The 12,814-nt window shown below is 41.8% G+C and overlaps 2 protein-coding genes across 2 annotated transcripts; one reads left to right on the forward strand and one right to left on the reverse strand.

Annotated features, from left to right (window-relative positions):
- Positions 1-635: 635 nt before the first annotated feature.
- Positions 636-1,211, reverse strand: LOC139477068 (GTP-binding protein Rheb homolog). Its single transcript, XM_071259626.1, has one exon. The coding sequence runs from the start codon at positions 1,209-1,211 to the stop codon at positions 636-638; it is 576 nt and encodes a 191-aa protein (XP_071115727.1).
- Positions 1,212-2,420: 1,209 nt separating this feature from the next.
- LOC139477143 (uncharacterized) lies at positions 2,421-9,413 on the forward strand. Its single transcript, XM_071259693.1, has 5 exons — positions 2,421-2,526; positions 4,866-4,943; positions 7,015-7,080; positions 7,724-7,897; positions 8,462-9,413. Exons 1-5 carry the CDS (start codon positions 2,440-2,442, stop codon positions 8,693-8,695), a joined length of 639 nt encoding a protein of 212 aa, XP_071115794.1. The 5' UTR covers positions 2,421-2,439; the 3' UTR covers positions 8,696-9,413.
- Positions 9,414-12,814: the final 3,401 nt, after the last annotated feature.

The raw sequence follows: 12,814 nt of genomic DNA on the forward strand, positions 1-12,814 counted from the left end.
ACAATGTTAAGTCAGATTCAATTTAAAACACCAGAAACATGTACATATCAGTCGTGACATATCTTCAAATGGAAAGTAATTCACAGTCAAGCAAAAACGAGTTAGACAAATGTAAACACGTTGTCCGATGTAACTAGATGGATTATGATTGCTTCATGGGTGATGGCAGCGGGTGTCTCGAGGAAAGATTTGTTCTACTCCCCTAAAACCAGATATGTACTGGTAAAGGCAACGAAGTGAAAACGAAAGGCGGATAACATGATGGCACAATGTGTCCATAGAACAAGCAAGAATGTCCTGACCATCTGCCAGTTCTGGGCAAGTAAACGTTAGTATAGGGATAACGTTTTCTTCTGTGGAACAGCTTTAAATACACGACACACCACGGTATGATGTAACCAGGCGATCATTTGAAGAACCAACAGGTCATGTCAGTTTTGTCCTGGGAACAGTAACTAAATTGAAGACAATTACCCCGGAAACACATTCAAATACACCATGACACCGTGTGTCCATAAAAACCCAGAGAGCTAAATCTGTCCTTAAGAAGGGACCAAAATGGAGGCGTTCCCCTTTCGGATACAAACACAAATACTGACGTGACACATGGTGTTCCTCAAGAGGTTCCACCAGCCTCAAGCATTGCTGGAACCTTTTCGTAGTTCAGGGCCTACTCTGGTGTAATGTTTTACAAGTTGCTCAATCACTTTGTAAATGTAAACGTCGTCCTCAGCTGAAACCTCAACGTACCCATGCTCCCACTGACACGTGATATTGAGATCCCTGGTGACACTGTCCACCTTCTCGGTAGGCCCTGCAATGTCCACCTTGTTGGCAACGAAAACAATAGGAACAGCGATGCCATGCTGGTCAAGGAGCCTCTCCCTGTGGGCTACCACAGACTGGAACGACGCAGCATCAGTCAGGGAATAGACGAGAAGATAGGCATCGCATACTGTAACTCGTTCCAGAGATGATACACGTGAGGTGTTCCGTTTGGTGACTGCGAGACCCATATCTGAAATGCCATACGCGTCATAGGTGGTCTTCGTTGACACCGAGTCCACCGTTTCCTTCCAAAGTTCCTTCAACTTGGAGATAAGGGTGCGCTTCCCTACCCCGTGGTCACCACAGACTGCAATGTGGAAGCTGCCAAGTTCGTCATGGTCACAGCAATCATTGTTGAGGGTGATCTTCGACTCCCTGTTCATTTTTGGCGCTGTGTTATTCACTGTGGTCTTGCCGTTCTCCCATCGAGATGCATATACAGTGTCTGGGCGACGGTTATTAAACGGGAACATGTATATATATATATACATGTACGTTATAAGTGCCTGATCAATATCCCATTTGTCAACGATCCTTATGAATGATTCAGTTCACTTAAGGTGACGTTGATTTAATGGTGTATATGACATATTCTAGAATGTGGTTACATTGTGACTTTGTTTCATGCCGATAGCGTTTTCAGTGATGCGTATATTCAGGACTTATATAAAGGTTTGATCATATTGATGTGTATGTATGTGTATGTATGTGAATGTGTATGTGTATGTGTATGTGTATGTGTATATGTGTATGTGTATATGTGTTTGTGTTTGTATGTGTGTGTATGTGCATGTGTATGTGTATGTGTTTGTGTATGTATGTGTGTGTATATGTGTGTGTATATGTGTATGTGTATGTGTATGTGTATGTGTTTGTGTATGTATGTGTGTGTGTATTTGTGTGTATGTATATGTGTATGTTTATGTGTATGTGTTTGTAAGTGTGTGTGCGTATGTGCATGTATTTGTGTGTGTGTTGGGGGGGGGGGGGTGTATGTGTATGTGTGTGTGCATGTGTATGCATATGTTTGTGTATGTATGTGTGTGTGCAGATGTATTTGTATGTATGTGTGTGTGTGTGTGTGTGTGTGTGTGTGTGTGTGTGTGTGTGTGTGTGTGTGTGTGTGTGTGTGTGTGTGTGTGTGTGTGTGTGTGTTTATGTATGTGTATGTATGTTCATATGTATGTGTGTGTGTATGGATATGTGTATGTGTGAGCATGTGTCTCCGTGTGTGTGCCCGTGTATGTCTCCGTGTGTGTCCCCATGTGTGTGTATTCGTGGTGGGTGTTGGGGGTAGAACTGGGTTAACACGAAGACAAGTGCGACTAGTAGTCATAAATACATTTCTGCAGAAATACGTCCAGACTCGATACAGATCTCCATAATACTGACTTGGAAACTCAATGCTACTGGTCGATATATCAGTCACCAAACCGCCAGTACAGGTAACCAATGTCATGGCGAGTTAAAATTGATCAACCTCATGACTGGCTTAACAATTCGTCAGTATTTCAACTGCACAAAGGCAGGTGGTGAAGGAATCAATATATTATTAAACGGAACAGTGAGCGCAGTTAGTCCATTGATCGTCTTCATATCATCACACACAACATGTCGGTATGGCGATACCTAGTTGTTGTGTTATGGACAGGGGTGTACGGGCACTACAACGTCCCGAGAAATATCAACACTACTGAAGTAAGTATATGCGGTTATACATGTTACATATGTCATGGAGGGGGTAGTTCATGACATCAGACAAGACACGTTTGCTAATGAAAGGATCTGTCAATGTATGATTCCTATATTAGGAACTTTAGGGTGTGTTTGTTTTGTTTGTTTGTTGTCTAACGCCGCACTCAGCAATAGTCCAGCTATATGACGGCGGCCTGTAAAATAATCGAGTCTGGACCAGGCAATCCAGTGATTGACGTCATGAACATCGATCCACGCAATTAGGATCGATGCCCTGTATCAGCCACGTCAGCGACCGTGACACCCGATCACGTTAGTCGCCTTTTTACTACAAGCATAGTCGCCCTTTACAGCAAGCAGGGGTTACTGAAGACCAATTCTAACCCGGAATCTTCACTGGTGGAGGAACTTTAGAGCATCTAGTTTGTAATCACAAGTAAATACTCGTTGCTTTATCGATCAACATATGTCGGCTTGCATAACGAAGGTGAGGTGAAATTGGGTTTAACGTCGGGTCCAAGATTACTGCACTTATATAGCAACGTGCATGCACGTGTGTGTGTGTGTGTGTGTGTGTGTGTGGCTGCTTGTACTAGTCCGGACTAATGCCGATTTATAGTGCTAGCCCACTGAGATACCATGCCGCAGTTTAACATAAATACCCCACTCGAACGCAGTATTCTGACTCCGAGCCGACCAGTCCTTGTTTTAGCCCCTTTAGGCCGAGCGCCAGACAGGGTAACAACAAGTACCATCTTTTAACGTCTTTTGGTATGACGCGGTCGGGGATCGAACCCCGGACTTTCCGCTCTCCGGGCGGACGCTCTACCACTAGACCACGGAGGCGGTCACATAATGCAGGATGATGATGTCCGGTGTTAACAGAACAGATATTCCCTTGTTATGTTGGAATGTTCACAACACGACCACTGTGATGTCTGATGTGACGTCATGTGTTTTGTTCTGAAACGTGCGGTGTTCACAATATTAGCCCGAGGAAGTAGATACAAGGATCTCTTGAATAAGTCACTATTACTATACTTTCAAAATATCCGGGTGGGAATTTTAACTTACCAGTACTGTCTCAGAGAGAGAGAGAGCAAGAGAGAGAGAGGGAGAGAGAGCAAGGGAGTGGAGTGAGAAAGTGGAGAGAGAGTGGGGGAGATTGAAAGAGAAAGAGTGAATGAGAAAGAGAGGGAGAGAGTGAGAAAGAGTGAGTGAGAAATTAAGTGAGTGAGAAATTAAGTGAGTGAGTGAGTGAGTATTATTTTACGCCGCTTTTAGCAATATTCCAAGAAATATCAAAGAAATCACAGAAATGGGCTTCACACAATGTACCCATGTCGGGAATCGAACCCGGGTCTTCGGCGTGACGAGTGAGCGCTTTAACCACTAGGCTATCCGACCGCCCCTGTGAGAAATTAAGAAAGTGAGAGTGGAGAGATAGAGAGAGAGAGTGAGAGAGAGTGAGTGAGTGAGAAAGAGAGTGGAGAGAGTGGAGAGAGAGGAGAGTTAGAGAGAGAGAAAGGGAAAAAGAGTGTGAGAGAGTGAATGAGAAAGAGAGTGGAGAGAGTGGAGAGAGAGGAGAGATAGAGAGAGAGAGAAAAGGAAAAAGAGTGTGAGAGAGTGAGTGAGAAAGAGAGTGGAGAGAGTAGGGAGAGAGGAGATAGAGAGAGAGAGAGAAAAGGAAAAAGAGTGTGAGAGTGAATGAGAAAGAGAGTGGAGAGAGTGGAGAGTGAGGAGAGTTAGAGAGAGAGAAAAGGAAAACGAGTGTGAGAGAGTGAATGAGAAAGAGAGTGGAGAGAGAGGAGAGATAGAGAGAGAGAGAAAAGGAAAAAGAGTGTGAGAGAGTGAGTGAGAAAGAGAGTGAGAAAGAGAGTGGAGAGAGTAGGGAGAGAGGAGAGATAGAGAGAGAGAGAAAAGGAAAGAGAGTGTGAGAGAGTGAGTGAGAAAGATAGTGGAGAGAGTGGAGAGAGAGGAGAGAGAGAGGAGAGATAGAGAGAGAGAGAGTGAGTGAGAAAGAGAGTGAGATAGAGTGGAGAGAGCGGAGAGAGAGGAGAGAGAGAGAGAGGGGAGAGATAGAGAGAGAGAGAAAAGGAAAGAGAGTGTGAGAGAGTGAGTGAGAAAGATAGTGGAGAGAGAGAGAGAGAGAGAGAGAGAGAGAGAGAGAGAGAGAGAGAGAGAGAGAGAGAGAGAGAGAGAGAGTGAGAAAGAGAGAGACACAGAGAGACGGAGAGACACAGAAAGAGAATTAATAATACAAATTATGAAGAATACGTAATAGAATAAGAAACATACAAAACTGTGACCGGTCCCTTGCAACTCAGTGTCCCATGTTTCAGCATGTCTACGTGTTTCAAGAAACAGTCCATGCAGACAGTGACGCCACTTCACATCAATACAAGCTGACTGTACCCAAGGTGAGGCACTTGTTAAACCAACTCCCCTCTCCTTTGGACTTCTGAGGTAAAGACAATATCCACTGCACACGGGTAATGTAATGCTGATAATCTGTACAATGAAAACTGATTCGTGGGAAAATATTTACAGTGCAACTCACATGAGGTCATAAACACACGATGACAATCCAACTGTGACGTCATCTTGTTGTGACGTCATCTGGGGATGTTGCCTGTTTTATTCTGTGTGTTTTATCTTCGAGTTTCATTCTCCTTCATGTACATCTTTATCAGGTTTAATTTCAGGAATTTAAGTGTTCTTTGGTAAGCTGTAGAGTAGCAAAGTGGTCAAAGTGTTTGCTCATCTGGGTACATTGTTTGACGCTTTTTCTGACGCAGTGATATTGCCTGAATGTTGCAACAACTATACTTACTCATTCGATACGTCTCTTGGCTTAACATAGAATGAAATTCCAGATATACTAGAAAAGAACCAAACACCGTTTTGTTGAAGTTGAAATACTTCGAGATAGCCGATGTTCGACATACCCGAAAACTGATGAATGAAGAAGTTTTTGCTTGGAGACAACCATAAGTTCGACTCATCAAAGTTCGACACAACGGTGTTTGACTATATATAGTGAGCGGTATTTAACACGATTCTAGGTGTGTATAAATCTCTAGGCTCTCTCAAGGTAATGCGGCATCTGATGCAAGACATGATCATTCTACCGTCCCTTACTTCTTTCAAGACCTCCTCTGGGGCGGTCGGGTAGCCTAGTGGTTAAAGCGTTCGCTCGTCACATCGAAGACCCGGGTTCGATTCTCTACATGGGTACAATGTGTGAAGCCAATTTCTGGTGTCCCCCGCCGTGATATTGCTGGAATATTGCTAAAAGCGGCGTAAAACCATACTCACTCACTCACTCAAGACCTCCTCCATAGAGAGCGAAATCCCCTGGTTCGATCCTCGATCGCGTTATACAAACTTACGTGAAACGATGGTACTAAATTTAGCAGCGGACTAGCATTATAAAATCGGCATTTGTCTTGACCAGCACAGGCAGCCATACACACGCACGTCGCTATGTAAGTGCAATGATCTTGGGCGCGACGTTAAACCCCATTTCACCTCGCCTACACCTTTCCATCAGTATAAAAACGTCAAGTGAAAAGAGGGTTTTTACAGTGTATATATATATATATATATACGACGAGTGCAGGGCGTGTGTCAGTCAATAAATGAACCTTCATTTTCTGGTTCCAAGCATCTACTGATATTTCATTGAGTGAGTTAGTATGGAGAGCATTACTGTATAACACGGCGCGTCAGCCTAACATGGGAGGAAAGCAAGACGTGACCTAGGCCTGAGACGGACGGACGGACACTCAGACAGATTGCTTATTATTGTCTCACCTCAATAGAAATACAGCAAAAAGGCCAATAAATTTTAACAAGTCCTATATGGAGGTATAAGATATTATGAAAATGTGTAATAAACTACAATATTCGTAATATATGCATTCAGTTGAATATACATGAACAAGGAGACATGAGTGAGTGAGTGAGTGAGTGAGTGAGTTGGGTTTAACGCCGCTTTCAACATTATCCCAGTCATATCACGGCGTGTCAGCATAATGTGGGAGGAAAGCCCGAAGTGATGCAAGTCTCAGACGTTTACCACTTCGGTGAAACCCACGAGCACGGGTATGGTGCTGACAAACCTAGAAACATAATCGGGACCGTCCGGGATTCAAACCCACAATCATAGGTTTCTGACGTGCCCGAGGGATGCAACTCTGCATAGCGAATCGCGGCACCTTCGACGACTGGGCCACCCTTGCCCCAAGACATGTTTAAAGTTATTCATGGACATTAAAAGTATAAAATGGCAGGTGTTTAGCAGTAAGAAGGAACACATCGGGGGTTGGATGATATATAACTTTTGCAATTCATTACATTTTTATAATATTATCATATTCGGTATATACAGACGTTTACCACTAGACGAGGGAAAGGTGTCGTTAATGTGATATTGATATATATAGCTCATGTCAGTTTGGTATATACAATGTACTGTTAATTCTGCAGGGTCACACATTGGATCTAATGCTGTTTGATGCCTCAAAGACCAACTTGACAGCACAAAGATCTCGGGTAGGTTGAGGAAAAGGTGAAGGTTTATAAGCTTAACAGTATCGTATGTGGCCTGATGCGTCCAAAGTCGCTAACAGATGTAAGGCCTCGTTTGTCATCCATGACATTCCAACTCGTGTCTTTCAAGCGTAAGCATCGTAAGACACGAACTGAATTATTGTTAATAATGACAGTTAAACCAAACTCACTTACAGCTTTGTCATCAGACTCTTAAAGGTGTTACTAAATACTGTAAATCTTGAAATTAACGCGAGCGTGAATTAAATACGAAACCTGCCAGTGTTCCTTGCTAGCGTTATTAAACATCGCATATATATCAACATTTTGGATAGCAGAGATACCAACTTAGACATACGCTGAAAACAAACAACTATGTAATCCACATCACTGTTTATTGGTAACTTTATCGATCCTTAGTTAAGTAAAGAAGGGCTTACTTACTTAAATTAGGAATTTAACGTTCGCTTTCCGACATATGCGTATTTCGAGCATAACAACAAACAAACAAACATCATATGACATTACATCCAAGTTGAGCACGAGAACAAGTCACTCACTCACTCACTCACTCACTCACTCACTCACGCACAAACCCACCCACCCACCCACCCACCCACTCACTCACTCACTCACTCACTTTCAGCCTTGTGAGGATTCACAGGCCAAGGCTATATGGAGTCAAACGGTGGAGCCGCCCGGTGGACATTGCGACGACGTCGGCCAGTATGGAGAGTTATACAAGTGTTCTGGCACATTTTCGTTATCTGGAAACGATAAAAACACTTACAGATTAGCAATATGCAGTCATAATAATAAGGTAAGTATCTTATTACTGTATATTGTTTAATCGCGAAACACTAATATAAAAATTGTACCCGTGGATGAAAAATGTGACAGATACATTTTCTAAAACATTTTGTGTGTGCATAAATTCAACTGTGTCATCATTTGTTTGTTTGTTGTTTAACTCCGCTCTCAGCAATATTCCAGCTACATGACGATGGTCTGTAAATAATCGAGTCTGGAACAGACAGTCCAGTGAGTGACATCATGAGCACCGATCTACGCAAATGGGATACGATGACATGTATCAACCAAGTCAGCGAGTCTGACCACCCGATCCCGTTAGTCGCCTCTTTCGACAAGCACAGTCGCCTTTTTATGGAAAGCAAGGGTTGCTGAAGTCCTACAAGTGTGCATGTGTGTGTGTGTGTGTGTGACTCTGTGTGTGTGTGACTGTGTGTGTGTGTGATTGTGTGTGTGACTGTGTGACTCTGTGTGTGTGTCTGTGTGTGTGTGTGTGTGTGTGTGTGTGGACTAGTCCATTGTATATGTCATACGCTAGCTTCTACAATCATAAGTCTACTTTTCTTTTTCACAGGGCATAATAATAAGAGACTTCGAGTTACTGTCGGAAGAGAAGAACGACAACTATGATATTATGGTGATAGGGATATTATTGGGATCCATATTTCTACTGCTGTTGGCATTTTTCCTTGTGTACTTTGCTGGGCGGAAATGTTCGTCAGTCGTCCTCCACCATCCGGAAAAGAAGAAATGTGAGATTAGCGCCCACAAAAAGTTGCCTAGTGGACAAAACGAAACGGAGGCGTGATCGTGACAAAGTGGTCTACAACTACTACTACTACTACTACTGCTGCTGCTACTACTACTGCTGCTGCTACTACTACTGCTGCTGCTACTACTACTATACTACTACTTCTACTACTACTATTACTACTACTTCTACTACTACTACTAAACTACTACTACCACTACTACTACTACTACTACAACTGCGACTACTACTACTACTACTAAACTACTACTACCACCACTACAACTACAACTAAAAATATAACAACAACTACTACTACTACAACTACTACTTCTACTACTACTACTACCACTACAACTGCAACTACTACTACTACTACTACCACTAATACTACTACAACTACTACTACTACGACTATTACTACTACTACTACTAAAACTACAACAACTACTACTTCTTCTTCTACTACTGCGACTTCTACTACTGCTGCTGCCGCAGGATACGGAGACCCCCGCTGTTAAAGTCATCGCAATTGTGTTGAGTTGTGTCAGGATCCTACTACCGACTTTTAAATTCGTTCGGATGATGATTCCATACCCATGCTCATTAGTGTCACCAAAATGTTAACGTCAAAAATCTGCATCTATTTTGGCTCTCCTCCCACATTATCTGACACTTCGTGCATAACATGATGCGGCTAAACCCCATCTCAAGTATAAAGGTTTGCCAGATTTTGACATCATGTTCTTTTTCTATTGCCATTAAAAAAAATTGTTTGTCACAAAAGTATCTATTCCTTGTATTTAATTGGAGACGTTAAACAAATGTTTCCTAAAGTTTTTACTTGGAACATGTAATTTTCATGTATTAAGTGTAATGTCCAATCAATTATTAACATGAGAAAATGTGATGTACAATGCTTTCAAAATCCGCGATAAAATACTCAACTTTTCACAGGGAAATGCTTGTTTCCATAAAACAATGATTACCTGTAAATATTCTAAACTATGTTAGTGTGCTTATCAGTTGATTGGTATATGAATTCCAGTTGCTTTTAGAAACGTCTTTAGAAACATTGATAATCTTGATCTTCCCTTGATGACGGGCAATCCAGTTCCATGTGGGGCTCTTCTATTTTGAAAATTGTTATGCGCGTCGAGAAGCTGAGTGAGTGAGTGAGTGGGGTTTTACGCCACTTTTAGCAATATTCCAGCAATATCACGGCGGGGGACACCACAAATGGGCTTCACACATTGTACCCATAACAAGAGTAGATTGTGACGTCTTTGACGATGAGGTCACTGTACGTTACATCAGAATTTTGTTCGACTGGCATATTTTGCAAATTTTGATCCAAGTCTTTCAAATCTCTCTTTGTTAAATACAAGGTTAAACTTTATAATGGTGATTACCCGAGTTGTGAAGACACTTATACCAAGACTTTTACCTATCCTTAATATCCTTAATACTACATGTCCATATGTTTTCTTCTCGTAGACACGATGCGCTGTTTCTGGGAAGCTCGCCCGTATCTTGCCGCATATAATGACATCATGACGAATCGTTCTTTTCAAATTGACGTCATCTTGACACGGTGTCATATATGACTCCTCTGAGCGTCATTATGCCCAATGTTAGCCAACTGTGGTGTCTTTCGATCTTGTAATAATTACCACTGGATTATCTGTACCTGGGTCCAACTGTAACTGATTGTTAGTGCTAACATTCTCTCAACATCAAGACAGCTTTGAAATCTTTCCTTGAAGTCGGTATCGTACAATCGACTCTGCTTTATGCAGAAATTTCTATTTGATATGGAAAGGGTTTTGTCGCTTTATTGGAAAGCAGGTATTTTTCTCAAACGTGCAAAAGGTTACTCTTTTTGTAGACAGTATCCATGTAGAAGGTTTGGAATCAGTCATAGATTTTCGCAGATTTTCGCAGTTGTCATCCATACATTCTCTTCCATAGGTAAGCATTAGTTTCCTTATCCTAAATATAATCCCTCGGCCCATAGATGATTTCGGCCTCAAGGAAAATAGCGAGTCATAATCCCGAGTAACGTCATCATGACATGTAGAAGGTGGAGTAAAACTTGCTGTAGCTTCAACTGTGATGAAAATAACGAGGTAAGGTGCGTGAAATGTGGGTTATAAACATATATGTAACAATTATAAACTCTGAAACATCTAGTATTGATATAGTCCACAACGAACAGGATAGGCTATGGATGTGTAACAGCTGTTGATATAAACATGCCTTCACGTACATCGTGACGGTGAAAGGCTCAGTGAGCACACGCTATATTCTTCGTGATAAACAAGGTTGTAGGTTGAACCATGCACTCTGTCAACTGATCACCACGATATGTCCTGAGGATGACTTTTGTTGATTTGAACCATTCCCTACTTTTAAGGAGTAGTCATTTCATATTTTGTAGAAGGCTTGGGATTTATTTTCATAGAATCAGAATATGCTTATGGCTACTGTTTTAAGATATATACTTATTTCCTCTGATAGCTCCTGCCAAAACATTTCTTCAGACATTCCGATCCAGCGATATCCAGCCAAGAGGTCGTTAACATAACGCTCAGGCAAAACACACATAATAGCAGATAGTCGGTCCTAAAATCGTCGGACCACTTCAGCATTTTAGACATACATTAAAGGAAGCAATAGTGCGATATCGAACGGCTTGAAGATCTGAGGTAAAACGTGGCATTAGTATATCACAGTGGAATTTCCTTTCGCAAACAACGACAGTGCAAATCCTACAAAAGTAACGCTGGAAGTCAAGATAATGTAACTGAAGCCTTTTTGGATTAAGCAGCGACTGGCATTTGCACTTGATGACAATCTTTAACTTGAAATTAGTAACAAGCTGAATATGAAACACTTACAATTGTTGTTCGGCACATCACGTGTCGACACGCCCACTCGACATTGCAGTATACAATGATATCCGGGTGAAACATCTGATGTTTTGTTTGTTTCTCGTTTAACGCCGTACTCAGCAATATTCCAGCTCTACGACGGCGGTCGGTAAATATGCGAGTCTGGACCAGGCAGTCCAGTTATTGATATCATGATATCACATTTGGGATACGATGACATGCATCAACCTGACCACCCGATCCCGTTAGTACCCTCTTACGACAAGCATAGTCGCCTTTTACAACAAGCATGGGTTGCAGAAGACCAATCTTCGTGGGTTTAACATTTGATGACATGCCCCGGATATGATCGTGATGTACACAAATCGCGCATTCTGGATAACAAAGACAAAAATTGTTATGGATGAGCAACTTCTTTATTACAATTGGGCGACGTTTCGGTGTAGATTCTAACGTTGTTACCAAGCAAATGATCAGGCAAATCATCATTTGTTTGATAACGGTGTTAGAATCTACACCGAAACGTCGCCCAATTGTAATAAAGAAGTTGCTCATCCATAACAATTTTTGTCTTTGTTACCTTTCCAACTTCTAAATGCCACTCAAAGAAGCATTCTGGATGTTTGACTACCTTGACAACCTTGATCAATAAGATTTGATTGTTGATGGGTTGGAGTCACACTGGACAATGTTCCAGATATACGAGGGAGACCTGTAGATAATCGAGTCTGGACCAGACAAACCATTGATTGATATGCGCAAAGATCTGCGCATTAGGGATACGTTGACACGCGACCAACCAAGTCACCAAGCTTGACCATTAATTCGCCCCGAACGACAAATATTTTCTTTTAATCCGGCATCCGGCACGTCTGTTCAATATGAACGATGTGTGGAATTTTGAACATATTTTCGTGTGTGCTTTATCACACACACACACACACACACACACACACACACACACACACACACACACACACACACACACACACACACACACACACACACACACACACACACACACTGTCTCAATAGTGCAAAAAATAAACATATTTACATAAACAGTGTCCTTTTTTGCCTATGCGTTTGTAGTAAATTCACTTACAATATGTAGGATTAAAAAAGTTGATTGAACTGATAGTGCATAATGGTTTATTATCAATTGATCCCTTACGAAATGCCATCACAGAAGAGAAGCAACAAGCAACATTTGACTGTGTGGTGCTTGTTAGTTATATGTGCAATACTTACCATATGTTACAGCTTATGACACGATACAATA

This window comes from Haliotis cracherodii, unplaced genomic scaffold (genome assembly GCF_022045235.1).
Source record: "Haliotis cracherodii isolate W230 unplaced genomic scaffold, xgHalCrac1.p SCAF_31, whole genome shotgun sequence".
Taxonomy (NCBI): domain Eukaryota; kingdom Metazoa; phylum Mollusca; class Gastropoda; order Lepetellida; family Haliotidae; genus Haliotis; species Haliotis cracherodii.